The sequence below is a fragment of the Pollicipes pollicipes genome, unplaced genomic scaffold (genome assembly GCF_011947565.3).
Source record: "Pollicipes pollicipes isolate AB1234 unplaced genomic scaffold, Ppol_2.1 Scaffold_4295;HRSCAF=5057_pilon_pilon_pilon, whole genome shotgun sequence".
Classification (NCBI taxonomy): domain Eukaryota; kingdom Metazoa; phylum Arthropoda; class Thecostraca; order Pollicipedomorpha; family Pollicipedidae; genus Pollicipes; species Pollicipes pollicipes.
In genome coordinates, this window is record NW_023596461.1 from 9,531,907 (window position 1) to 9,556,692 (window position 24,786).

Below are 24,786 nucleotides of genomic sequence, written 5' to 3' on the forward strand. Positions count from 1 at the left end.
GGTGTGCCCTCCCAGACACCGTACCCCGTCCCACAGGCAGAGGTGTGCCCTCCCAGACACCGTACCCCGTCCCACAGGCAGAGGTGTGCCCTCCCAGACACCGTACCCCGTCCCACAGGCAGAGGTGTGCCCTCCCAGACACCGTACCCCGTCCCGACGGCAGAGGTGTGCCCTCCCCAGACACCGTGCCGTCCCACAGGCAGAGGTGTGCCCTCCCAGACACCGCTTACCCCGTCCACAGGCAGAGGTGTGCCCCTCCCAGACACCGTACCCCGTCCCACAGGCAGAGGTGTGCCCTCCCAGACACCGTACCCGTCCCACAGGCAGAGGTGTGCCCTCCCAGACACCGTGTGCCGTTCTGCGGGGACCGCTCCTTCGGCCGTCACTATGGCGCTGTCTGCTGCGACGGGCTGCTCCTGCTTCTTCAAGCGCACCGTCCGGAGGACAGGTCGTCTAACGCCTGCGTCTGTAGCGCCGGACTGCTAACCCTTCAGGTTACCTGCGTGGTGTCATTTGTGTCGTGATGCATGGTGTCAGTGTATTTTTAAGAAAACGGTTAGGAATGAAGATGACCCCATCGATCAGTGCGTCACTATTGACAGCGCGTTAAGGCGGTAAGCGAGTTAAGCGAGTTAAGCTGGTTAAGCTGACGGTGGCACTGACCCAGAGCATGATGTGAGCCTACTTGTGACCCCACGTGACGCGCCGTCAGCTGGCCGCCGGGACTGTCTCGTGGACCGGTCACGGCGCAACTGGTGCCCCGCCTGTCGCTTCGGCAAGTGTCTCTCCGTCAACATGAACCCAACAGGTATACCGCAGTGCCCCGTCAGAAATTAGGGGCGTACCGTTCATGAACTATGTATTAATTATTGCGCGGTGTGCTCATACAAGTGCGCGTGTTGTGAATCGTGTCTCCTTGGCGTTATGTGGCGGGTCTCCAATGTTTAAGAGCGTTGTCATTGATGGGCGCGTCTCAGGATTATCGCAACCGCGGGATTCCATGATAGAATGTTGTTGACGGACCTTTTTGCACCCACTTGGAGACCTGGCAGGCAGAAGACGTGACGTTAACCTGTGTAGAGCCGAGGTCGCAGCCAAGTGGGTGGCATTGCCAATCGTGGCATTGAGCATTGGGGCGTTCACCAGGCGTGTGGCCTGACTGACCCGCCGCTGGCCACAGCTCTGTAGAGGGAGGGGTACCCCAGCCGGCCCGGTGTGAGCGTGACCGGCCGTGACCTCTGAACCGCCCCGCTGCAGCTGTTCAGGAGGAGCGCGGCCCGCGCAGGCCCCGTCCTCGACGCCGTCTGCCACCGGCGACGCCCTCCGACCGACCGAGCGTCGCCCCGCCGCCGCTGCCGCCGCCGCCACCGGACACGTTGGCACACCTGGCGCTGTTCCCGGCCGACGACCAGCGCCTGCTGTTGGCCGGCTGTGCCCGGCTGCTGCTGCTGCTGCGCCTGGCGGCCGCCTGGGACGGCAGCGGCTGCGACCGGCGGCTGGAACAGCTGGCGGCCGCCGTGCGCCAGCTGCGGCCCGACCCGGTGGAGGTGCGCCTCCTGGAGCTCATCATCGTGTTCGACCCAGGTCAGCCGCGTCACGGGTGGTGACCAACAGCAGTCAGATGGCGCCTATGCGCAGCTTGCATGGGAGGGTTTGATCCACCGCAATGCCTTTTGGCCTCAGCGTTGCACTCTTAAGCGTTGTGCAGGGAGGGTCGACGTTGGTCCCAATGTGCCACCACTTATTTTGAACAAGTTCCGTCTCTAGCAGAACCGTGAGCTTGGCAGATAATTTTACAGTAAGAAGATGAAGAGGATGTAGTTAAGGATATCGGTACCTCAGCCCGGATTCGCCCCATGTCAATGCGTGTTTCTATGTCCCAATGTTGGCGTAACAGACGATAATGCGCGGCGGAATGGCATCTTGCATTGAACCATTGAGCTAGGCTTGTCGCAGGGTGTCAGACGTGTTCAGAGCTGTGCGATTAATCTGGTAGTTCGGGTGCTGACCGCCTCCTGGCGCCGTGTGTCGCGGGCGTGCAGGCCTGGCCCCGCTGCTGTCCCACGGCCAGCTGGTGGCGCCGATCCAGTGCCACCTGCGGGAGCTGCTGGTGGCGCACCTGCGCGGCGCGGGCTGCCCCCGGCCGCGGCTCCGCCTGCACCGGCTGCTCCAGCTGGTGGCCCTCTGTCGGGCCGTGCAACAACTAGAGCTTCAGCAAGCGGTCGGTGACCCGCTGTGTCATGTGGCGCCGCTCCTGTAGAACGGCTGCCCCCGAGACTCGCGGTCACATGCATAGAATCGGTGGAGACGCGGTCTCAAACGTGGCCTCACTCAAACGCATCAAGATTCAAGCGGCATTCAATTCAAAAATGGGTCTCGCTAGAAATTGGCTCAAAAAGTGTTTAGTTCCAATCTACTTAGGACGCTAAGTACCGGCCTTCGGTATCGCCGTCCAAAATTACAATGTTTTTTTTCTTCGGTCGATCCGGCCTCTCCATTTTATTTTGAGAGCGCGTATGTCGGTTAATAACTATGCATTGTATTGTCATGCGCACCATGTCCGCCTTACATGTCGTCGCCAAGTGCCTTCCTCCACTGATGGACGAACCGCCTCAGGACCGCCGCTGCTGACTCGGTAACTGTTACCAGTGCCTGCTGCCGTCTCTCCGAGGACCGCCGGGTCCTCCGGGACGAAGCTGTGTCTCGTTCCACATAACTGTTCGTTCTACGTCTTTACCAGATTGTAAAGACGCTCCTGGCGTCAACTCCCCATCATGGTTGTGGTTCATCATGCCGATGGTTCAACTAGCTCGTTTTGTATCCCTCGTATTAGTTAGTCAAGCATTTCGACGAGAGATGCATGTTAAGAGTCCATACCGCACCCTCACTCAGGGCAACACAGGCAGCTACCGGCACATTTCTGGCCTTCATCCAAGGCTGTATGATGTAGACAAACACCCCCAAGCGTAACCTGATCCCCAAATCAGGCAGCAATACACACGTCCGTGTTATGCTTTATTGAGGCAGGCACCTCTGGCACTGCAGAACATAACAGCTGATGTCGGGTCTCCCACGTCAGGCATTAAAAAACTAGCGTTATTCATCGAAATCGCACCCGTTGAAAGCCACAGTTGACAGGAACACGTTTCACCATCCGCTCGCTGTCACAACAAATGGAAGAACCGCAAGATCACATTCCGAATTTGTCGGGTGTATCCGCACCGGCCTGATCTGCGCTCCGCAACACCGCAGATAAATACGTATAAATATAAATTCAAGTACGTAAAAACGGCGACACCAAACGCGGGGATTGTGGACCTCGCCTGGGCAGCCTCCCGGCCCAGGTCAGCCGAGCAGCGACGCTTGAAAGACAACGGATGCCTCGTGTCGTAACATGTCCGGACGGGAGAAACTGCCCCGAGGGGTCATGGACCTGTCCGGACGGAAGGGACCACCTCTGGGGTCACATGGCCTCTTCAGGAAGGACCACCCCTGGGGTTGCGGCCCTGTCCTAGGGACGGCCCCCCCCCCCCGGGGCCGCGGCTCACGAGACCGGCGCAGGCGAACAGTCCGCCCGCTGTCGGTGCGGACTTGTCACAGAGCTTGAGCAAAGCACACGACAGTCGGCTCCACACATCAAGCGAACATGGCCCAGCACGATTTCTTAACCAACAACGAAGCGGCGAGGCAAGCGCCCAAGCCCACGCGCGTGCTATTATGTATACATCCAGTAAGAATCGTACCAAAAACCGCTCAGCCTTTCAAACGGCTTAAAGCACACTAGCTTCGGCTGTTAGCTTGGCTAGGACATATGGAATCTCATCAGCGCAGTATTAAGTAATATCTAGACGCTTCCCGAATAGACCAAGAGGAATGTCGACGAATCAAAGCACAACAAGCTGCCTGATGGCAGGCAACGCGCACGACGGCCCCGATGCCCCCAGTGATTTGTACCCTCACGTCCGACACCAGTCATCGCTAGCTAACACCTCACAGCGCGGTTCGGCATGGGCGGATCGGTTGGCGACGTCTCCTCGCATCGCGTCAATACGGCAGAAGAGCGGCGCAGCGCCGCACGCACTGCCCCAGCGGCCGGCGGCGGGACGCGCCCCGGCTGGGTCGCTGCGGCCCTTGCTCCCGCCGGCCACGGCTCCGGCTCGGCCGCCATCTTGCTCTGCCCGCCGGCAGCCCCTGCTCCCGCCGGCCACGGCTCCGGCTCGGTCGCGACCCCGCTCTGCCCGCCAGCAGCCCCTGCTCCCGCCGGCCATGGCTCCGGCTCGGACGCGACCCTGCTCTGCCCGCCGGCAGCCCCTGCTCCCGCCGGCCACGGCTCCGGCTCGGCCGCGACCCCGCTCTCCCGCCGGCGGACCGCACACGTGGCGCGCGGGCAGGCCGGGCGTCTGCCCGCTCAGAGCGTAGCCAGCTGCGGCATGCTGTGCAGGTTGGCCACCGAGTTGACGCCCAGGCTGATGGTGTCGGCGCGCGGCCGGCTGTGCTGGTGCGCCACGGCCACCGACAGGCAGCGCACCCACTCTTCGGTCTTCTTGCCATCCTGCCAGCCGCACACCAGACGCATATGAGGGCGCATGGTGCGCGCGCCGCCGCCCGACCTAACCCAACTCGAACATCCCCAGTAATCAAACACACAGGTCAGGACGGCACAACACAGACCGCAGCCAGCTGGTACCGTCGCTCCACTGGACTAGCTCGACCACAAACCCTGCTGACGCGCTTACACCCCACAGTCCACACCCCTGCGAGAACAGCTCGACAGGCGCTGCGCCCACCTTGGCCTTGAGGACGTAGGTGCGGTCGTGCGTGAAAATCTCGAACGCCTTGGGGATGTTGCGGCCGCTGCGGCTGACCTTGACCGATCGGATCTCGTGGACGCCGATCTCGTGGTTGTCCAGCCGCGGCTGCTCGGACTGCAACCGAACGGGGCCGTCAGTCCCGCTGGCCGTCATGCCGCTGCAGATGACGGGGGCATGGCACGACGGCTGGGCTGGTGGGAGGCATGGCACGACGGCTGGGCTGGTGGGAGGGCATGGCACGACGGCTGGGCTGGTGGGAGGCATGGCACGACGGCTGGGCTGGTGGGAGGCATGGTACGACGGCTGGGCTGGTGGGAGGCATGGGGCGACGGCTGGGCTGGTGGGAGGCATGGCACGACGGTGGGCTGGTGGGAGGCATGGCACGACCGGCTGGGCTGGTGGGAGGCATGGCACGACGGCTGGGCTGGTGGGAGGCATGGCACGACGGCTGGGTGATGGGAGGCATGGGACGACGCGGGCTGGTGGGAGGCATGGCACGACGGCTGGGCTGGTGGGAGGCATGGCACGACGGCTGGGCTGGGGGAGGCATGGTACGACGGCTGGGCTGGTGGGAGGCATGGGCGACGGCTGGGCGGGTGGGAGGCATGGCACGACGGCTGGGCTGGTGGGAGGCATGCCCGGACGGCTGGGCTGATGGGAGGCATGGGCACGACGGCTGGGCTGTGGGAGGCATGGGACGACGGCTGGGCTGGTGGGAGGCATGAGCACGACGGCTGGGCTGGTGGGAGGCATGGCACGACGGCTGGGCTGGTGGGAGGCATGGCCGACGGCTGGGCTGATGGGAGGCATGGGAGGATGCCTGGGCTGATGGAAGGCATGGGACGACGGCTGGGCTGACGGGGCATGGGAGGACAGCTGGGCTGACGAAGGCATGGGAGGACTGGGCCAGGAACAACAGCAGGAAGGCCAGCGCGGCGCTCACTGTAACGGCCGCCCGTCACGTCCCAGACTCCGACTGCCAGCTATACATCGCAGCACACGTGACACCGAGTGGTCAGCTGTCTGCCGACCACACGCCGCGCGCCTTACGCAGCGGTAGCTGAGGTGGGCGCCCGACAAGGTGAAGTAGCGCGTCCTCCACCGCTGGAAGATCTTCCAGCGGCCTTTCTTCTCCTTCAGCTGCCCCTCCATCACCGGCTGGTCGGGCTGCGGTGCGGCGCATCGGCCAGGTCAAATCAGGTCGGGTCGGGTCGGGTCATGCACCGACCACAGCAGCACACCTGACCGGAGCGGACTGGAGCGCACTGATGTGCGGGCCCGCTCCCGTGCTCCCGCCAGGCCACCTCCGGCCGTGCGGCGCCCAGACCTCAACACTCGGCTGAAGAGCTTCGGAGCAGTGGAGCCAATTCGCGTTAAGGTCTTTGCATGAATTTGTATGAAATCTGGGAGAGGCAATTTTCGAACTATTTAAAATAACCTTACAGACCGATCCTGTTGACAACACATCCAAAAGGCTTAATGAATTCTACACGGTTGGCCTATGAACATGTACACGTAAAACAGCTGCCCACCAGGTGTGACGTGGTGAATGAGCCGCTGGATACGGTTTCCCGAGCCGGTCGGTGGAGTACAGATCCCCTCGCACGCCGCCTACCTTGACGAAGCCCTCGGCCTTCTCTGGGTGGTTGCAGAGGAAGCAGCCCCACTGCTGTTGCATGCCGTTGTACTCGAACACGTCGAAGAAGCGGGCGCTGCGCAGCTCCTGCAGCAGCACGTCCGTCTCCTGCCGCCACAGCCCACAGGTCAGGTCTCGGTGCGAGTGAGAAAACACGACCAAGTAGAGGTCAGGACAGGTCAACACGGGTCGGGTGTGACTACTAGCATCGGGAGCCCTGACAGACTGCAGGTCGGCAGTGGTGCCAGCACCAGTCTACAGTCTGCAGTCTGCAGTCTGCAGTCCGCAGTCGGCCGAGCGCGTCCGGCCGCCGGGGCGCAAACGCGCACCACCCGACACCGAGGCGTCTACACACGTCGTCGACGCATCATTGCGGGAGCCAATGTCGCTACAGGTCAGTGGCCTTGGACGGGTCACGTGTTCATGTGCCAAAGCTTGAGTGCCGTCATTCATTGTGATCTCAGTCGATCGTCAACGAACTTATAAAGCGCCGAAGAGAGTCCCAGAGCGGGCGCAATATTTGGAGCAGCTGACATGGCAAGGTCATCTAGCGACCGGCCAACGCGGGTCAACCCAGGCCCGGGGCTGCCCCGCCGTAACATTGTGTGACACGCAAAACGTTCTGCAGTCCTGCGTAGACAAAAGCGGAGGCAAAACTGTTCGTTCCGCTGGTCGGCATAACTTGGCCGCTGGATTCAGGAAACACGCGGCAAATTGTGCTTACCAAGTAATGTGGACACGAAACCAGTCACGCTAACTAGTCGAAATGCAGCAAAAGAGAGGCATTTGCAGCGTGATTGCGCGTGTATTTGGGGATACAACTTTCAGGGATCGGGGGTAAATACAAAGCTGACAGCCTGAGCTCTCCGGAGTAAAAAAGCAGAACACCTGAGCTAGGTCTCTCCCGTGCTTGGCTTTCATTGTCTACTTTCCGGCTGTTCACAGATGTGGTACCGCCGATTTCACATATAACAAAGTTAATGAAATATAAACAGAGCTGCCTTCGATCCAGCGTCGCTTACAGAGCTGACCAATGTGAAATCCGGATTTTTTATCATCTAAAGAGAAGTTCTATCTTTCACACCTTTACGCGTAAAAACAACTTAAAGAGGCTAATTAAGACCCAAGGTGTCTACGAACCAAGTGAGCAGGCTTTCAGTGCCCACCTTCTATGGGTTTGACCTAAAGTAGCCCGCCTGGACCAGTTGGGAGAGCATATTTCAACATTTCGAATAGGGCTACTTTCACCTCCCGACCATCGCCAATTCACATCAACGCGTAGCCTGCCGACGCACCGCGCGGCGCATCGCACGGCAACAATGCCGTTTACGCCGGCCACGACTGCACGCCGGCGATCAGAGACCCGCGGTTCGAACACACGCGGGCCCCCCAGATCTGCAAGGGGAGCTGTAGGCACCTGCGCGGCTAGGTCGGCACATTGGATAGCCAAGTGTCTGAGCCGCGACTGCCAGCGGTCGGTGTGAGCGCCTGCCAAGGTGGTGAGGTGCGACGACGTGGTGATGTGGTGAGGTAGTGAGGTGTGGCGAGGTGGTGATGCATGGTGAGGCAGTGAGGTGGTGAGGTGAGATAGTGGGGCAGTGAGGCGGTGCGGCGGTGGGGCAGGGAGGTGGTGAGTCAGACAGGTGGTGAGGTGGTGATGTGGTGAGGCGGCAAGGTGGTAAGGTGGTGAGCGGTGGTGAGGTGGTGAGGTGATGAGGTGAGATAGTGGGGCGGTGAGGCGGCGAGGCAGAGAGGCGGTGAGGTGGTGATGTGGTCAGGCGGCAAGATGGCAAGGTGGTGAGTAGTGGTGAGGTTGTGAGGTGGTAAGGCAGTGAAGCAGTGAGGTAGTACGTCGGTGACGTGATGAGGTGGTGGGTAGCGTGGTGATGACCTGCCCTGCTCGTCGCCGGTGCGGCCGGCAGTCGGCGGGGCCCGCCGGAGTCGCCGCCGGCGCCGACTGACCTTGGCCGTCGGGAAGCAGCCGGTGACCACCTCCAGGAACGAGGTCGACTCCCAGCGCAGCGTGTCCCAGCAGTTCTTCAGACTGTTCGGCCCCGGATCGCGGCTGCTCAGCGCCGACGAGGCGCGTGCCTGCGCGGCACGGACCGGGTCGGGGTCACACCCACACAGCCGACCACCAGCCGCGTCACGGTCATGCCCGTCACTGCTGTCGGCTTACTCTCGGCGGCAAACAGCCCGTGCTGTCGCTTTCGGGAATACTCGATTTACTCAAATTGAATAAAAAACAAATGAATAAAAAAATTAAAAATCAAAATACAACTCAAAATTCTGTGGTAAGCGCCATCGTTTCCATGGTGTGCCGTGCCTTCCAATGGGAGGCATACGACGACCTGTATGTGGACTACGCCCGAGACGGTCCTACGCTCCCCCCCCCCCCCCCCCCTCCCTCCCTCGCCCAACGTGAAGTGCTGCACTCGCATTGCGGTCCAAGAAGAAAAGCATCGATTTCGTTCCGGATTTATCATACTTGTTCAACAACAATCATGCCAGGGTTCGTAAAGGTACGGTTTTAAATCCAACAGCATCCACACAAAGCTCTAAATACTATCCACGCAAACACATGTGGCACGGGGTTTGACGAAAGCACAAGCCTGGCATCTTTACCTGGAGCGTCAGGAACATCAGGTGAATCCAGGTGCGAGGGTTTTTTGTCTTCATTGGGTAAAAAGACTTGTTGTATAGACAATATTCACCGTGAATCTGGCACATAAAGTGCAACTTGGCTTGCTTTCGGCTTTTACGCTCTGAAAAGGAGCCACACAAACTAATACAGCACGTTTCGTAACACGGTCCACTCCTAGACAAGTGCTGTGGAGCTCTGCATGCGAATTTCTGACACATCGCGAGCACACTTCGGGATACAAGTTCCCATGCTTCCCAAAACCGGATCCTCTTCGTATGTGACCTCACACAGATCCGTGACCTCACAACGTTTCGACCCGTTAGAACGTGTAGTCGCTCTCCGTACGACCAATTCTTACTTGCCAAGTACCTTTGATTACCAAATTACTCGCGGATGTACGTTCAGAGCTCTGCGTCTCGAACACTTAGCTTCTGACCGGACCGGACCGGACCGGACCGGACCGGACCGGACCGGACCGGACCGGACCGGACAGGCCGGGCCGCCGCGGTGCTGACCTTCAATGGTGCACCTGCCCGGCAGCGGCAGGCGCACCGACACCTTCTGCATGAACTCCTTGATCTTGTCCAGGTGCTTCTCGCAGAAGTGCTGCATCGTGTCCCGCATCTGGTACGGCTCAAACACACTGATGCGCTGCATACAGAACAACACGGCCGTCAGTACGGACCACTCGCACATCCCGCCAGCGCACGTGCACATCTGTGGCAGGTCTGCGGGCATATATGACTCCCGGTACAGTGTGAGCCGTCCGCATAACAAATATACAGCTCGGCCTCATATGCGGTTCGTCTGCGAGCTGGCAACCGCAGCTTGGACACAACCAATGAGATATTAAGGTGCTCCACAACGACTTTTGCTATTTTGACAACTCCTCTGCAGACCGCCATCATACAGTATCCGAAGCTTGGGCGCAGTGCGTAACGCACAACTCACACGGTGCAGTTGCGCCATAAAGAACGTCCCCAACAGTATTGCATGGCTGAGTGAACAATGCAGCGCGCAGCACTAGTGATTCGGCCAGAGCGGTACGCAGCACCCCTCGGGGTCACGCCGGGTGGGGCAGTGCGCGGCGCCTCCGATTAAAACAGGACAGCACGCCGCCCCAGCGACAGCGCCGGAGGCGGCGCCGCGTGCGCACCTGCGTGGCGGACGGCGCCGACGCCTGCTGCCCGCCGGCGCTGATCAGCGTGACGGTGGTGTTGCGCCGCTGCACCGGCGTGGACGGCGCCGTGGACGAGGCCGCTGCTGGCGCCGGCGCCGGCGCCGGCGTCGGCGCCGGACCCGGCTGCGGGGTCGGCGCGCCGGCCGACGTGACCGCCGCGGCCGCCGGCGCTGAAACGCGGCGGGCGGCTCGGCACGTGCGCAGTGGAGCGTCCCCACGGCGCGCGCGGGCGGCGTCGGCGACACCGCTGCGCCGGGGGAGAGCGCAGGACACGCTGTCACCTCGGAGACCGACAGGGCGACTGCACTGCGTCGGAGGCCCGTCGCGGACACCCCGTTACTCCGGGCACCAGAGTCGTGCCGCACACCACCTCATGTTTTGAATGTGCAAGTTCAACACAGCAACACGAACGGTCGTCACCGACCACAACATGACAGCGGGTGACTATGCAGCTATATCTGATTAGCTACCGGGCCATCCAACAACCATGGCGTACAGCATACTACTTCCAGCGTCAACAGTGCCATAAAAAACAAAAAACAAAACAGAAAACTTTATGCAAGCCATGCGCGCCACCAATCATTCCACGCCCAATGCATTATCGCAGTCGCGGGCTGCCAACTGCACCACGTCTTTGGCCGTGAGTGGCAAACGGAGCCGGGCGGCAGCGCTAGCCGGCCCGGCCGACGGCGGGGGCGGCGGCTCACCTGGGGGGCGGCTGCGGGCCGGGCCGGCGGCCGATAGCTGCCGCGAGGAGCCGGTGCCGGCGGAGGCGGCCGCCGCGGCGGGCGGCTCGTCCGACAGCGTGCCGGCGCTGGCGCTACGCGTGCAGCACAGCGACGCTTAGCACGCGGCACGCGGCATGCGGCGGCGGCGGCGGCGGCGGCGCAAACCAAACGGCAGACTCACACAGACACACGCGCGCGCGCCGGCGCCGGCGCTGCAAACCAGAGGCCGGCCACAGCCAGCGACGGGCAAACCAAACGAGATCGAACGGAGGGCGGCCGGGATGCTATAAAGAGCCGAGCGAGCGACAGACAGAGAGAGAGGGGACGGGCCGATCATACAGAGCACCGAGACGTGCCGCCTCACCTGACCGACTGCTGGCCCCCAGCCTCGGCCCCCGCCCCCAGCGTCACCGTCAGGCTGGTCAGCGCCCGCTGAGAGGCCGGCAGCTGGCCGCGCGAGCCACCCGGAAACCTGCCGCGCCCGGCGCGCCCGGTCAGCGTGGGGACCGGTGGTGCATCTGGCTGGCACCGCTCCCAGCAGGCTACGGCCCATCCCACACACAGCGCACGCCAAAAAGTGGAGCATCCCATTGCTAGTAACGCATAGGGCGGACAGTTTCACAGCGATGAAAACTGTTTGACATAAATTCAAATTCAAGTTTCAAACTTCAGCTTTCAATTCAAAATTAAACAAAAATATAAATTCAAACTTCAGGCCGCAAAGGCTGGCATAATGGTCCGGGCGCGCTGCCAAAAGCCTGGTGTCCGCGTGAGGCACCGCCCGTCATGGCGGCTTGTCCAGCGCGCCGGTCGTGTCCTGTCCCGCCGCCGGCGGCAGCGGCGGCCGGGGCGCCGGCGGTCGGGCCGGACCAGCATCCGGCCGTCGGCCACTCACCGGGTGATGAGCTGAGACGAGTGGTTCACCTGGGTCATGGACTTGTGCAGCGGCGCCTTCAGCCCGATCAGCGACGTGGACGTTGCGCTCGCGACTGGAACGCACAGGCAGACGGAGCTGATGCACGCACACGCGTGTCTGCGCGGGAGGAGCTATAAGCCCTGGGGGGGGGGGGGCTAGTGACAAGTGACATGACGTGGACTGGATCCCGCTGCGCGAGACGCACTAAAGGTATCGTCAGACGAGAGGTAGCCATGGTAGCGATCCAACGATGAAAACGATGGACCAGAAACACAAAGGCGCGACGCCGCCGGGGCAGAGAGCTTAACAGCGCTGCCACAGGGCCGCAGTGAGAGCGTCAGTGTGCGGGTGCCGGCGGGACCCGAGCGCGGCCCCGCCCGGCCGTCCGCGTCTCACTGGGTCGGCTCTGGTTCAGCCGCGGCGTCGACCGGCTGGAGTCGGCCAGCTTGCCGCGCAGGTGGTCCCTCGACGACAGCAGGTCCCGCGAAGAGGTGGACCACAGCTCCCGGCTGCCGCCAGAGCCCACCTTGACGATCGTCACGCAGTTGTCCTCCGACAGACGCCTGCAAACGACCGGACGGAGCCACCCAGTCAACGCGCTGCAGACCAACAGCAAAGCCGTCACAGGCAGCTGAAACACGACTAGCCCTTTCGAGTTTCCTTAACCCTACTCCCGTCCAGCTGTTTTGGCACCAAGTACGTCCAGGGCGTTCGCCTCAGCCCTCTTGAGACTTTGGAAAATATAACAGGGGGGGGGGGGGAGAGGGGGGGGGCGATATGTAATGAACGGTACCGGAAGGCGCTCATCAACACTTTTATGTTTCGGGAGCGAATCCTTCTCTGAAAATGCCGAGGGCAGACCCCAGAAATGCGCCTCCCAATTATAGCTTGTCACTCAGATGTTCACAACTGTGTTTCGGAAGCAAATACTTCTCTGAACATGCCGAGGGCAGACCACAGAAATGCATCTCCCAATTACAGCTTGTCACTCAGACGTTCACTATGTTTCGCAAGCGAATACTTCTCTGAACATGCCGTGGGCAGACCCCAGAAATGCGCCTCCCAATTATAGCTTGTCATCCAGATGTTTATTATGTTTCGGAAGCGAATACTTCACTGAACATGCCGTGGGCATACCCCAGAAATGAGACTCCCAATTATAGCTTGTCACTCAGACGTTCACTATGTTTCGGAAGCGAATACTTCACTGAACATGCCGTGGGCAGACCCCAGAAATGCGCCTCCCAATTATAGCTTGTCACTCAGATGTTTACAACTATGCACCGGGACGTAACTGGTGGTACAGCAGGTTCGTCAAGCCTTTTCGACTCGAACAGCAGGCTCACCGTGACGTCTCCTCGGTGCTGAGGTAGAGGCGCGGCTTCTGGACGGCGGCCGCCAGGTCCGGCTGCTGCTCCATGTCGCGCAGCAGCGCCGGCGGCAGCAGGGTCGGGTGGCAGGCCACCAGCTGGCGCACTTCCTGGCTCAGCGTGTGCACGGTCAGGCCGTCGGCGGCGCCGGCCCGAGTCAGCAGGAACAGCAGCAGGTCCCGCGCCACCGGCTGCCGGCACCGGCACGATCAGGGCCTCGCCGGCCGGCGGCGCGCACACGCCAAACATCGCCGCGCTCCGGCATCGGCACGGTCAGAGCCCCGCCGTGGGCTCCGCCGGCCGGCGGCGCGCACACGCCAAACACCGCCGCGCCCCGACACCGGCACGGTCAGAGCCCCGCCGGCCGCGGCGCACACACGCCAAACACCGCCGCGCCCCGGCACCGGCACGGTCAGAGCCTCGCCGGCCACGGCGCACACACGCCAAACACCGCCGCGCCCCGACACCGGCACGGTCAGAGCCCCGCCGGCCACGGCGCACACACGCCAAACACCGCCGCGCCCCGGCACCGGCACGGTCAGAGCCCCGCCGGCCACGGCGCACACACGCCAAACACCGCCGCGCCCCGACACCGGCACGGTCAGAGCCCCGCCGGCCACGGCGCACACACGCCAAACACCGCCGCGCCCCGGCACCGGCACGGTCAGAGCCTCGCCGGCCGGCGGCGCGCACGCCAAACACCGCCGCGCCCCGGCACCGGCGCGATCAGAGCCTCGCCGCCGGCGGCGCGCACACGCCAAGCACCACCGCGCCCCGGCACCGGCACGATCAGAGCCTCGCCGGCCGGCGGCACGCACACGCCAAACACCACCGCGCTCTGGGACAGGCGTTGCGTTTACGAGAAACTGGCCGACAGGAACAGAGTCTGCGGCGTACGGCTCCAAGTGACTGCATCATTTGTCGTCACCGGCATCGTCTCGCCGTCGCCACACGCGGAAACCAATGAAATGAACGGCGCCGACACCTTGATGGGAGCTTCCGGAGCGGCGGAGCCAGCTCGCGTCGCCAGCCAAAACGGGACTCTCGGTCCCAGCCGCCCGCTTACCCGGGACGTGCGCTGGCCGAACGCCACCAGGACGGGCAGCACGTGCGGCAGCGTGGCCGGCTGGTGGTCCACCGTCAGCTTCAGCTTGTTGACGTGCTCGGACATGGCGAGCGGCGCGGCCATGGTCATGGTGGTCAGCACCTGGGCGGTGGCGGCGCCCAGCGGCGGCGAGCAGAGGTAGTCACACAGCTGGGGCACGGCCGGCACCAGCAGCTACCGCACAGCGGAGCAGTGTCAGAGTACACAGCAGCACCAGCGTCCGAGCTGTCAGAGTACACAGCAGCACCAGCGTCCGAGCTGTCAGAGCGCACAGCAGTAGCAGCGTCGGAGCTGAACGGATTTTGGCCATCAGCACCAATGCACGTCATAAGAGCGCCGTGGCTGTTCCACTACCGCAGCCTGAAAGATTGTGCACAGTCGAAATGTTGCTGCTTTGGCATCAGACTTAATGTCTGCCAGGCTGTGCAGCCTGCCATCAGCGCTGGATGCACACTAGAGCGCTCCAGTTCACCCGAGATAGTACAGCAGTCCCGGCAGGCGAGGCCAATCTGCCATCCTCACGAACACCGCCACATTGTGCCCGGTTCACCGAGCTGCGGACGACAGACGGCTCCACCTTTCACCGGCGGCGTTGTCCGGCCCTCAGACCGCCCCTGGCTGGACACCAGAGCGGCAGTCGGTCCGCGAGAGCGCGCTGGAGCACGACCCACCTGCGGCTGCTGCTTGGCCATCAGCTGGAAGAGGTCGATGAGCGCGAGCCGCTCCTGGCCCAGGCAGAGCGGCATCACCGTCACGAGCGTGGTCATGTGCCGCGCGAACCGGTCCGGCTGCAGACGGTAGATGGGCGGCAGCACTTGCGTCAGCTGGTAGTTGCCTGCAGCGGGGGGGGGGGGGGGGCACCTGCTGTCAAAACGTGCGAACACTCGACCACTCGAGTGGCTCTCGAGAACACTCGAGTGGCTCTCGACCGACCCCCAGCTGCGACTGGGGCTCACAGTCCGCCAGTCTAGGCCAAACAACCACCATCTAAGAGCCACCGAGCGCAGTGGCGCCTGGAGCGCTCAACAGGCATTCCACCCACACTGACCAGCCCGGCGTGGCGTAAGGCCTCTGAGCGGGCCGGGGCGCACCTGCGGCGATGCTGTCCATGATGCTGGCGGCGTGGTCGGCGATCAGCTGGGCGTTCTCGATGGCCACCAGTGACAGGTAGGCGGCCAGGTTGCGGCTGAGCTCGCGGCTGCCTTTCACCAGGAACCGCACGGCCACCGGCATGGCCAGCTGCATCACGCTCGGCCGGCCGTAGTTCTGACGAACGGCGGAGACGGGTCAGCGGGAGCGGTGGAGACGGGTCAGCGGGAGCGGTGGAGACCAGTCAGCGGGAGCGGCGGGCGCGGGGCAGCGGGAGCGGCGGAGGCGGGTCAGAGGGAGCGGTGGAGACGGGCCAGCGGGAGCGGTGGAGACGGGCCAGCGGGAGCGGTGGAGGCGGGTCAGCGGGAGCGGCGGAGACGGGTCAGCGGGAGCGGCGGAGGCGGATCAGCGGGAGCGGTGGAGACCAGTCAGCGAGAGCGGTGGAAACCGGTCAGCGGGAGCGGCGGACGCGGGTCAGCGGGAGCGGTGGAGGCGGGTCAGGTGGAGCGGTGGAGGCGGGTCAGCGGGAGCGGTGGAGGCGGGTCAGCGGGAGCAGCGAGAACCGGCCAACGGGAGCGGCGGAAACCGGTCAGAGGAAAGATGGAGACGGGTCAGCGGGAGCGATGGAGACGGGTCAGCATGAGCGGTGGAGACAGGTCAGCGGGAGCGGTGGAGACGGGGCGGGCGAACATGGGGCTGCAGCTGGCGTCCTCAGCACCACTCACAGCGCATGTTGTCAATCGTCCCAAATCCAAACGCTTAAAATGAGCCCGATATTTACCCACACAAAAACAAACAGAAACATCGACAGATTCACAAGAACATCAAGGCCCCCATGTTCTCCGGGAATTTCGTAGGAAGTGCTGCGGCACGTAAAAACCTCCGCATTCCTGTCCGGCAAAAGGGCGGATGCAAAATTATTCGTTGCAGTGGACGGTACGACTTGGGTGGTGGGTTCAGGGTACATGTGACAAGCTATGCTTAGTAGGTACTCTGAACCCAAAGTCACCCATGCAAACCATTCGGGACAAATGTATTAAAAAAACATCCGAGCAAAAGCAGTATACGCAGGGCGACCGCCAACCCGGCCGCCAGCTGACAAAATGAAATGGTTATGATATATGTGATATCATAGTATTCAAAAAGTGGGATATTAAGACACTTCAAGCCGACGCAATTTGTTCTGTATAAATACCCACATGCGACATGTTATGAAACGCCATATACCATATGTATTAGAAGAAATGATACCAAACGTCCGAGAAATATATTCCTGTGGTGAGACGAGCCTACTGATCGCACTGTCACATATGCTTTCATACATGCGGCAAAGTTCGCACAAAATAGAAAGGCTCTGCAACCAGAAAATAAATGCAGAAGCAGTTACATTTCTGAGACAATGGTTCTAACCAGCAGGACTCAGCCAGCGCACTTAACTTGGTCAATGATAACATTTCACAACGAAAGATCTGAAACGCGACAAAAACTGCGCTGCACGGCTCGGACGGAGGTGGTCGCCTCACCAGGAAGAGGCAGGCCAGCACGTCGGACGCCATCTTGGCATGCGGCGGGTCCTCGTCGCGGTCCGACGGCTTAAGGTCGTGCTGCAGACACGATTCCAGCAGCTGCACGAGCGGCGCCGCGTGGCCCTCGATAGTCTGCGTGTCCCTGCCGGAGCATGGCACACCGGCGTGGGGCCTGCGGCGTCCGGCACCGAACGCCCGCGGCCAGCGCACTGGTCCGGCAGGCGTGGGACCGGCGGCGTCCAGCACCGAACGCCCGCGGCCAGCGCACTGGTCCGGCAGGCGTTGTTCGACGGCGGGTCCCGACAGAGCTGGGGGCCGCTGTACGGACGGCGTGACCGTCCGTATCTGGTTATCGGACGGTCTAAACGAACAAATTGGAGGCATGTACAACATCCAGAATTTCAACACATTTGTCGTAGAATTGGTTTCACCACATTCGTTCAGACGGCGTTCTGATCGGGTCAAAACAGTGATTGGTGCAATGTCGGTGAATTGTTCGTCGCGCCCTATCCTGCTGATACATTCGCTCAAGTTTGTAAGGGAGCAGGCTTCAGAGGCTGTTGACAACTGTATCACCAGAAATGCTACATAACAAGATTTGACTATGTATAGTGATCACTTATCACTATGATCACTGATCACATGACACCGGTTTGTGGTGTCATGCATCATCACTGGAGAATTGTTGAAGCAAAAGACACCATGAGCCATCCACAATAGCACGACAACTCTTAAGGATCATACAGTACTACTTTGAAAGCATCTATGACACTGGTGATGCATTAGTGCACTGAATGGAGCATTTTGATAGCTATCAGAGCCCTGAACACAATGGTGGGCTTCCGCTCACTCAGTTTCACTAGTTCCTTGATACCAGCACTGCCACCATTGGACTTTTTGCTTGCTTCAGTAAGTAAAGAGTGCTATGTATCATTTCTATGTATAAGAGTGCTGTGCATCACTTTTTATGTGGCGAGTCTGGATGCTTCACGAGTGTTGCTTTACCTGACAGCTGATGTCACCCTGGTAATGGCAATCTCCACAACGCTCTGCTCATTTATGCTGTTCAAGAACTCTGGTCGGCTGGTCACCTCCAGAATCTTCTTGATCACCTCCTGGAGGTCTCCAACCACTTGTTCATCATCTAGCGAGAAAAGCTCGCCAGCCTGGAACATGGCAGTACTTCAAATACATCACATCACTGAAACTGTTGTTGCTTGGCAGTGACAACTTTGGTTTTGATTCCTCAACTATCCACCCTCTGACAAAGGATGGTATGAAATGTTGTGGGTCTGGAAAGTTTTGTACCATCATAGTGTACACATACCCAGAGCTTTGATCGCAATTACTGATTGTATGACCTCTGAAATGTCACTTCTGGATCCCAGAGCCAGGTTGGGACACCCAGACATCTTTGCAGCTCCCAACTGATTTATTGGAAGGCTTTCACAGGCCATCAGTGAGCCAAAGCACCCATTCTGAGTAAAAAATCCCATAAATAATGAAGAACAGGAGCAGCCATTTCTCCATCACTTGCCTTCTTATAGCATTATTTGATTGTTTGCAAACTGTCCACAAGATTTTAGTAAAACAGGTATAAATCATGCTTTACTTAATCTGAGACCACAGTCAGAACCAGTTTGGTTAGGAACCTTGGATCAGTTGTGTGTGTCATTGGGGCTTTACGACGCACACAGCTGCTGAAGCTAAATGGCGTCACCTGCCTCTCACCCCGGCACGAAGGGCAGGTAGTGGGGAATCAAACCCAGTTCTTCTGGTTTCCCAAATGCGCAGTGTTTAATGCAAATGCGTTAACTACTACACTACCAGCCCCCTTGGATCAGCTTTGATCCCAGGGTGTATCCAGTTTGTGATCTAGAGAAAATCTACCTGCTCATGTCCATTGGTACCTTCTCAGCTAAGTCGCTGAAGCCAATATCCTTGAAACCAATTATTGCAACCATTGCTCATGAGATTTTCAGCAACAGTGTGCAAATAAAGCTGAAGTCTGGGTTGATGACTTGAATGCTGAGTATCACAGCAACATCAGAAAAGTGGACATGTCCGCTAAAAAGGGTGCGGGTCAATGCGTACAGGTGGTCAAGTATTTTTGTGAGCAAACTAAGGACCTGGCAGTTTGTGGGTGTTTATAATGTTGCATGTCCAGATCACACCAAGTAGATTGGAGTGATGACATACCACCCATCATCCTGTGCAGAGGAATGCACCACCTAAAACTCACTACAGGATTTCAGAAATTTACCCTATCCATAGGATTCATAACCCCAAAAATGGTCAATGTCACCTTTTCTGAAACCAATATTGAGTGCAAATAGCATGACCTGAAAATTGAGCAGGACTTAACTGAGAAATTGGACCCAGAAAACTGCACAGGTTTGTAACCCTATGCCTTATTACCACAGCTCATCTGACAACATTTGTTTCTGCCCTTCTTTGCCATGGCTAAAAGCTAGATCTAAACATTCACTGATTTAACTGAAATATCCAGACCTAATTCTAACAGTACCATGCCCAAAGACATCATCATAAGCATGCACCTTCCTGTATTCACCCTGATATTCAAATTTATTGTCAGCTCTAGTATTCATTATCTGCTATTGGCTGTATGCTAAATTTGCAATCTACTTGCTCCAATGGAAAGAGGACTGACACCATTACAATCATAGCCATAATAACAGCACATAATCCACCTATAACTTAATTACATAGCAACACTGCTCTCTATTTATAAAGAAACACTAATTTTGTGTTATTCTTATTACAACTAGTGAATATTGGCATATTTACAAATCATAATGTTTAGACATCAACAAAAAATGCAAGCATCATGTGACAGAACAGCTCTCGCACACAAGTGATAAATATTACACACCTAACCTTAAGCTCAGTACATGGATCCCATTTTGATAATTGTAAATGTGATGCTGCATAACCACACACAGTCTGTGAGAGCAGGATGAGATGAGTTACACTTCAATACATACCCTTGATAAGTCCTTTTCATTCAGCACTTGGCGGAAGAGTTCATGCATCCTTATTGTTGAAGGTGTGGCATGAAGCTCAAAATGTCTCACCAAGCAGATGCTTCAGCATGTTCTCAACAATATAAACCAACAGCGCCAACCAGATATTAGATGAATTTCAAACCATTTCTTGTTCCAAACACAACACAGCATTCATTATGACCATTTAATAAGGCATGATCACCCTGTAACACAGAGATCATATGATCAGCTGGGTATCTCAGCACCTGGCAAATGACAAAAAGTGAAAATAACCATAAGGACCTTCACACCAGGCAGGCTCAAAGCAATGCTCCGCGGACAATAACATCCCGATGACATGGACCTCAGGGCCACCACCAGACTGTACCGGCAAACTTCACTTCACTCTCTTTCTGCACTCCAAACCACGGCATATCCTTGGCCCACAGCCTCACAAAGGCACAGGCGAAGTGTCTTATTGGTATAAACACGTAGCACCTACGTATGCATGCACCTGCTCACGCCCATACCCCCTTACCCAAACGCGTACCACGACCCACGGACCAGTATGCATAAACAGCAGTAAACACTCCCAAATAAGATTTTTCAAGGTTTGGAATATGCAGGTCCAGTATCAGCTGCACGTTACCAAAAACAACCAAAAAATCAAGGCCAGCTAGTGCTCTGGTGAAAAACACCTTTTACTTCACCAGGCACAGCAACTGCTTTTGGGACATGGAAGTCAAAATTTAATTTGGTAAATGTCTCTACATTGACTGCCAAATGCATGGCGAAATATACAGAAGATGACGTACCAAAAAGTCGAATCGGCTCAATGACGAACTGCAGCAGCGTCAGTCCGCTTCAGTGTCGATGCGATGTCGTCGCTGCCGCACGCGCTGCCCGGCGCGGATTCCCTGTCGTCTCCCTCGTCCACCCCGAGACGTCCGCTTCTCCTCCGCTGCTGTGCGGCGTTTTGGATGGACGCGCTCCATGTGCTGCACGGCCGCCCCGCTGTTCCAGGACCTGGCGCCGCCTCTGCACAGCAGCCGAGCTAGCTGCAGCCGGGGGGCTGCTCGCCTTGAACTTCCAGCAACTCTGGTAGAAAGCGATAGACTATGGGCGGCCGCGCTAATTGGTGGGGCCCATCGCCACGCATCTTCCCGAAGGGGTGGAGGGTGGAGCGCCAAATCGCGACGCCGGGCATACGGTGCTTGAGGGCATCGAAAAGGTAACGGCAACAAAATAATACCTAATAAAAACCACGGAGGTAAAAGTCACAGCATAAAAAGTTGCTGGCTAAATGCCGTGCGCCAATGGCTCGATTTCTGCACACTTCTGTCACTCAGGGCCGCGGCAATCAATGTAGTTAAACTGAGCTAACGGATGTGGCGGCCGCCACATTCAGCAATCTGTCGGGGCTCCGATGAGGGCCTCGATGATCAAATAATCTGAATTACAGCTATCCGTATGCTTTTAAGTGGAAAATGCTGTTCTAGACAACACAGCTTCTTTATTTATCAAGTCTGCTTCTCAATGATCTTTGTTTGATTGCGTCGAAGAAAGGTGGCATGAAAGCACTCACTTTTAGGCCTTCAATCTTCCGAGAGGTGGCCCGCAGTGTTGCTGGATGCATGCTGAACCAAATATAGTTAGGTGCTCGTGTTTTGTCCCATTCTCGTGGTGTTCTTGCATAGTTATGGGTGAGTTTAAGGGTGTTTACTTGTATTCGCAAGCTCGCTTATAGTGCTTTTCGGAAAGACAGTTTTGCTGGGTGGCGGAGAGTGAGACCATGTACATGCATTCGAGAGCGCTGCTTGCGAGTTCATCAGTTCGCGCTTCAGCAATATTGTTCTGTTAAGACGTCCCTGCTTGTCGGTTGACGTGTGCCAGCGCATCACCCAATACTGACGGGTGCGGGGATTTGCTAAGTTACGACGACCAGTTACTTGTTTTCATGTGCAGCGGGTGCGACGGCATACACACTATATCATTGTGCGGACACTAGCCGAGGACAATGTAACTCGGTCATCAGTCAGTATTACCTTCTATGTTCATATGATCCCTGACGGAACATCCCTGAATGCTATCGGCCGGTCCGTCCCATAATAGGCATTGGCCAGCGTATGGTGTCCCGGAAAATACTTATGATCATGCGCGGAGAGTGCGACCGTGCTATCGATAACGCTATTGAGGGACTAAGAGCTGGCGCCGCACCATGATTGTTCGATGAAGACATTCACCCCGATCGTTGGCCACCAGCCAGCGCATCACTCAATGCTGGCGCGCCGTTCGCATGGGTGATTTACCAAGTTACGAGAGCCAATTATAAACACTTATTGTTATGCGCGCCGTGAGTCATAATGTGTGCACGATATCATTGTGGGAGCACTACCGGCCTGCATTGCAAATAAGTCATCGGTCAACATACCTGCTGTACTTTCTTTGAATGAATATGTCTTCTTTGAATTTTCAGAAATGACCCCCTTACGTGACACTATGGAATGCAGATGGCCGTTCCGTAGCGCGATGGTAATGATACTGTGGCCCAGGTAGAATAACCAAATCGCTCGCGAAGAGAGTAACCATGGACATGCGACAGCGGTGCTGCAGGGTTATCATCTGGCGTCACAGTCCGCTTGTCCGATAAAGGCATCCGTTCTATTCCTTTGACCAACTTGCAGCGCATCACTCAATGCTGCTGGGGACGAGGATTGACAGAGCTACGGTAGCCAATAAGGAATACTTATTGTCTTGCGCCTTGAGGGATGGGGTGGTTGTCGTATTTACACAATGTCATTGTGGGAGAACTGTTTAGTGGAATGTGAATCAGTCATTAGCTGGTAGCATCTTGTTTGTTCATATGACTAATAGTGGCGCACTACTAAATGTGGCGGGCAAGCGCGTGGCGTGATGGCCGGCATGCGGCGGCTGACCAAAGATGTTTAAAACCACGCGCTGAGAGGCTAAGGGCTTTTCGCTGGCACTGCAGCACGTATGCCCAATGCAGTTGCCCATTTCATTCAGTTGGCCTGCTGACAACACATCTTTCAATGTGGTCGCATCGGCTGCAGCAGACAAATGTCTGCTGCAGCAGACAATTGGCCGCCCCGCAAGCCACGGCGGCCAATGACAACTGCTTAACGGGAGTGCTGCAGCTTGAATGATGTTTTGAACTGAGACAGCCATCTTGAAGAATATTCAGCGCGGTTCCCAGATATGCCATTTTCAAGACTTAAAACTCTATTGTTTCTGAGCTTGACGCCCGTGAACTTGCCCGGACTATTTCGTGCAGACAATTTCAAGTTCAGCCATACATACATGACGCCATAGAAGTCACCCGAATGCTGCCACCTCATTGGCCATGTAGTGTTTAAGGCCATTAAGATTATGATCATTGAGTCTTCGTGTCTGGCGGACGTCAACACGATTTCTGGCAAAAAAGACACCAACGATCGTCATCCAATGTAGTACGTGGAATGCAAATTTCGAACACGTATCACGTTTCGTACAGTTGCGAATGGAACCGAAATTGCGGCACGAACTATAATGGAAATAAGACTGAAAATCGAACAGCTTAAGATTAGCGCCATAACCGAGCAAGTGAATACCAGTAAGCAATATGAAGTCACGGACAGCTACGCAGGGACACGAGAAAGGGCCAAAGCACGAGCCCATAGCAATAATCGGCCCCACCACCGCCACCTTTCAGCAAGTTGCAGTATTTCAGGTGAGCAGGCCCGTCCGTTACTGTGGCAATCCTGACATGGTTTGTCTGGCCGCGACGCGCACGTCATATAGACGTAAATAATTGAATGAATAATGAATTTCATAACGTAATCAAAGATGACGTATTGAGTGACATATTTACTTGATAGTTAAATGCTGTTGTTGTCTTTAGCAGTCCTTTTAAACTTAAAGGCAAAGCAATAGTTGAGAGTGATTTTACTTTATTATGTGTGGTACTAGCCACAATATCCTCAAGTGTGGAACATTTCCTTTCATATAGTGCACGGCGGGTACAGCCGTTTGTGCACGATAATATTGTGAAGGTTGTGTGAAAAAAATGTCCAAAGGTCCCATTGACGAGTGCCTTTCGGTTGGCTACTGAATAACGACTGTGGAATGGCGACACGCAAAAGAGTCGGCGTACCAAAAAGTAGAATCGGTGAAATGGCTGACTGCAACGGGACGAAATGTAAAACATCTATGTTCAAAAGTGGCGAGAGGCGTATGGTGAACCCCAAGTGGTGAAATGTAAATAAGTCGATATGTCGAATTGGCAAACAACAAAATAGCGAACTGCAAAGTGGCGGCGTACCAAAACGACGACTTGCCTTAAGGCCGGACCTCCAAATGGTTAGCAGTTAAAGGGCAATGTTTTGATACATGGCGACATAAGAAAACGGTGACATGACAAAATGCTTGAAACCGGCTGGCAGGCTGGTTCTTCAAATGCTAACGATACAGTGTCAAATAAAGCGGAAAATGCGTATTCAGCGGAATGGAACGTTCGGCAGAGTATTTTGTTTCAGTTAAAATCAAATGTCGGAATCAGCTTTCGAATATTCTGAAAACAACTGAATGCCGAAATCAAAGCACAGGTTTACAAAAAGCATACATAGTTTTAACGTAAACCAAGGGTTATATCTAAAAAGCAAGTTGGGTCTGCAATCAGAAATGTTGCGTACCTTCCATCACATTATTTCGTCTGCAAGATTGATAGGCAGTTGATAACAATGCGGTTTTCAATGCCATCCGTATTTTTTAGCTCGC

The 24,786-nt window shown here is 57.2% G+C and overlaps 1 protein-coding gene across 1 annotated transcript; it reads right to left on the bottom strand.

Annotated features, from left to right (window-relative positions):
• Positions 1-4,337: 4,337 nt before the first annotated feature.
• LOC119096676 (protein melted) lies at positions 4,338-20,567 on the bottom strand. The gene is made up of 19 exons (XM_037219569.1): positions 20,549-20,567; positions 20,011-20,234; positions 18,011-18,171; positions 17,003-17,147; positions 15,482-15,656; positions 15,062-15,225; positions 14,352-14,564; positions 13,262-13,299; positions 12,312-12,478; positions 11,895-11,988; positions 11,411-11,471; positions 10,248-10,316; positions 9,607-9,742; positions 9,073-9,212; positions 8,410-8,538; positions 6,427-6,555; positions 5,862-5,978; positions 4,788-4,925; positions 4,338-4,552 (listed from the first exon to the last, which is right to left on the bottom strand). The coding sequence occupies exons 2-19, from the start codon at positions 20,056-20,058 to the stop codon at positions 4,409-4,411; spliced, it is 2,268 nt and encodes a 755-aa protein (XP_037075464.1). The 5' UTR covers positions 20,059-20,234; positions 20,549-20,567; the 3' UTR covers positions 4,338-4,408.
• Positions 20,568-24,786: the final 4,219 nt, after the last annotated feature.

Bases quoted from the DNA above. Each gene is read 5' to 3' on its own strand.
- LOC119096676 (XM_037219569.1), bottom strand. From the start codon at position 20,058: ATGCATGAACTCTTCCGCCAAGTGCTGAATGAAAAGGACTTATCAAGG. The intron at 17,148-18,010 runs GTAAAGCAACAC...ATGCTCCGGCAG, and splicing joins AGGGTGACATCAGCTGTCAG to GGACACGCAGACTATCGAGG. The intron at 15,226-15,481 runs GTGCGCCCCGGC...CCCCCGCTGCAG, and splicing joins CATGGACAGCATCGCCGCAG to GCAACTACCAGCTGACGCAA.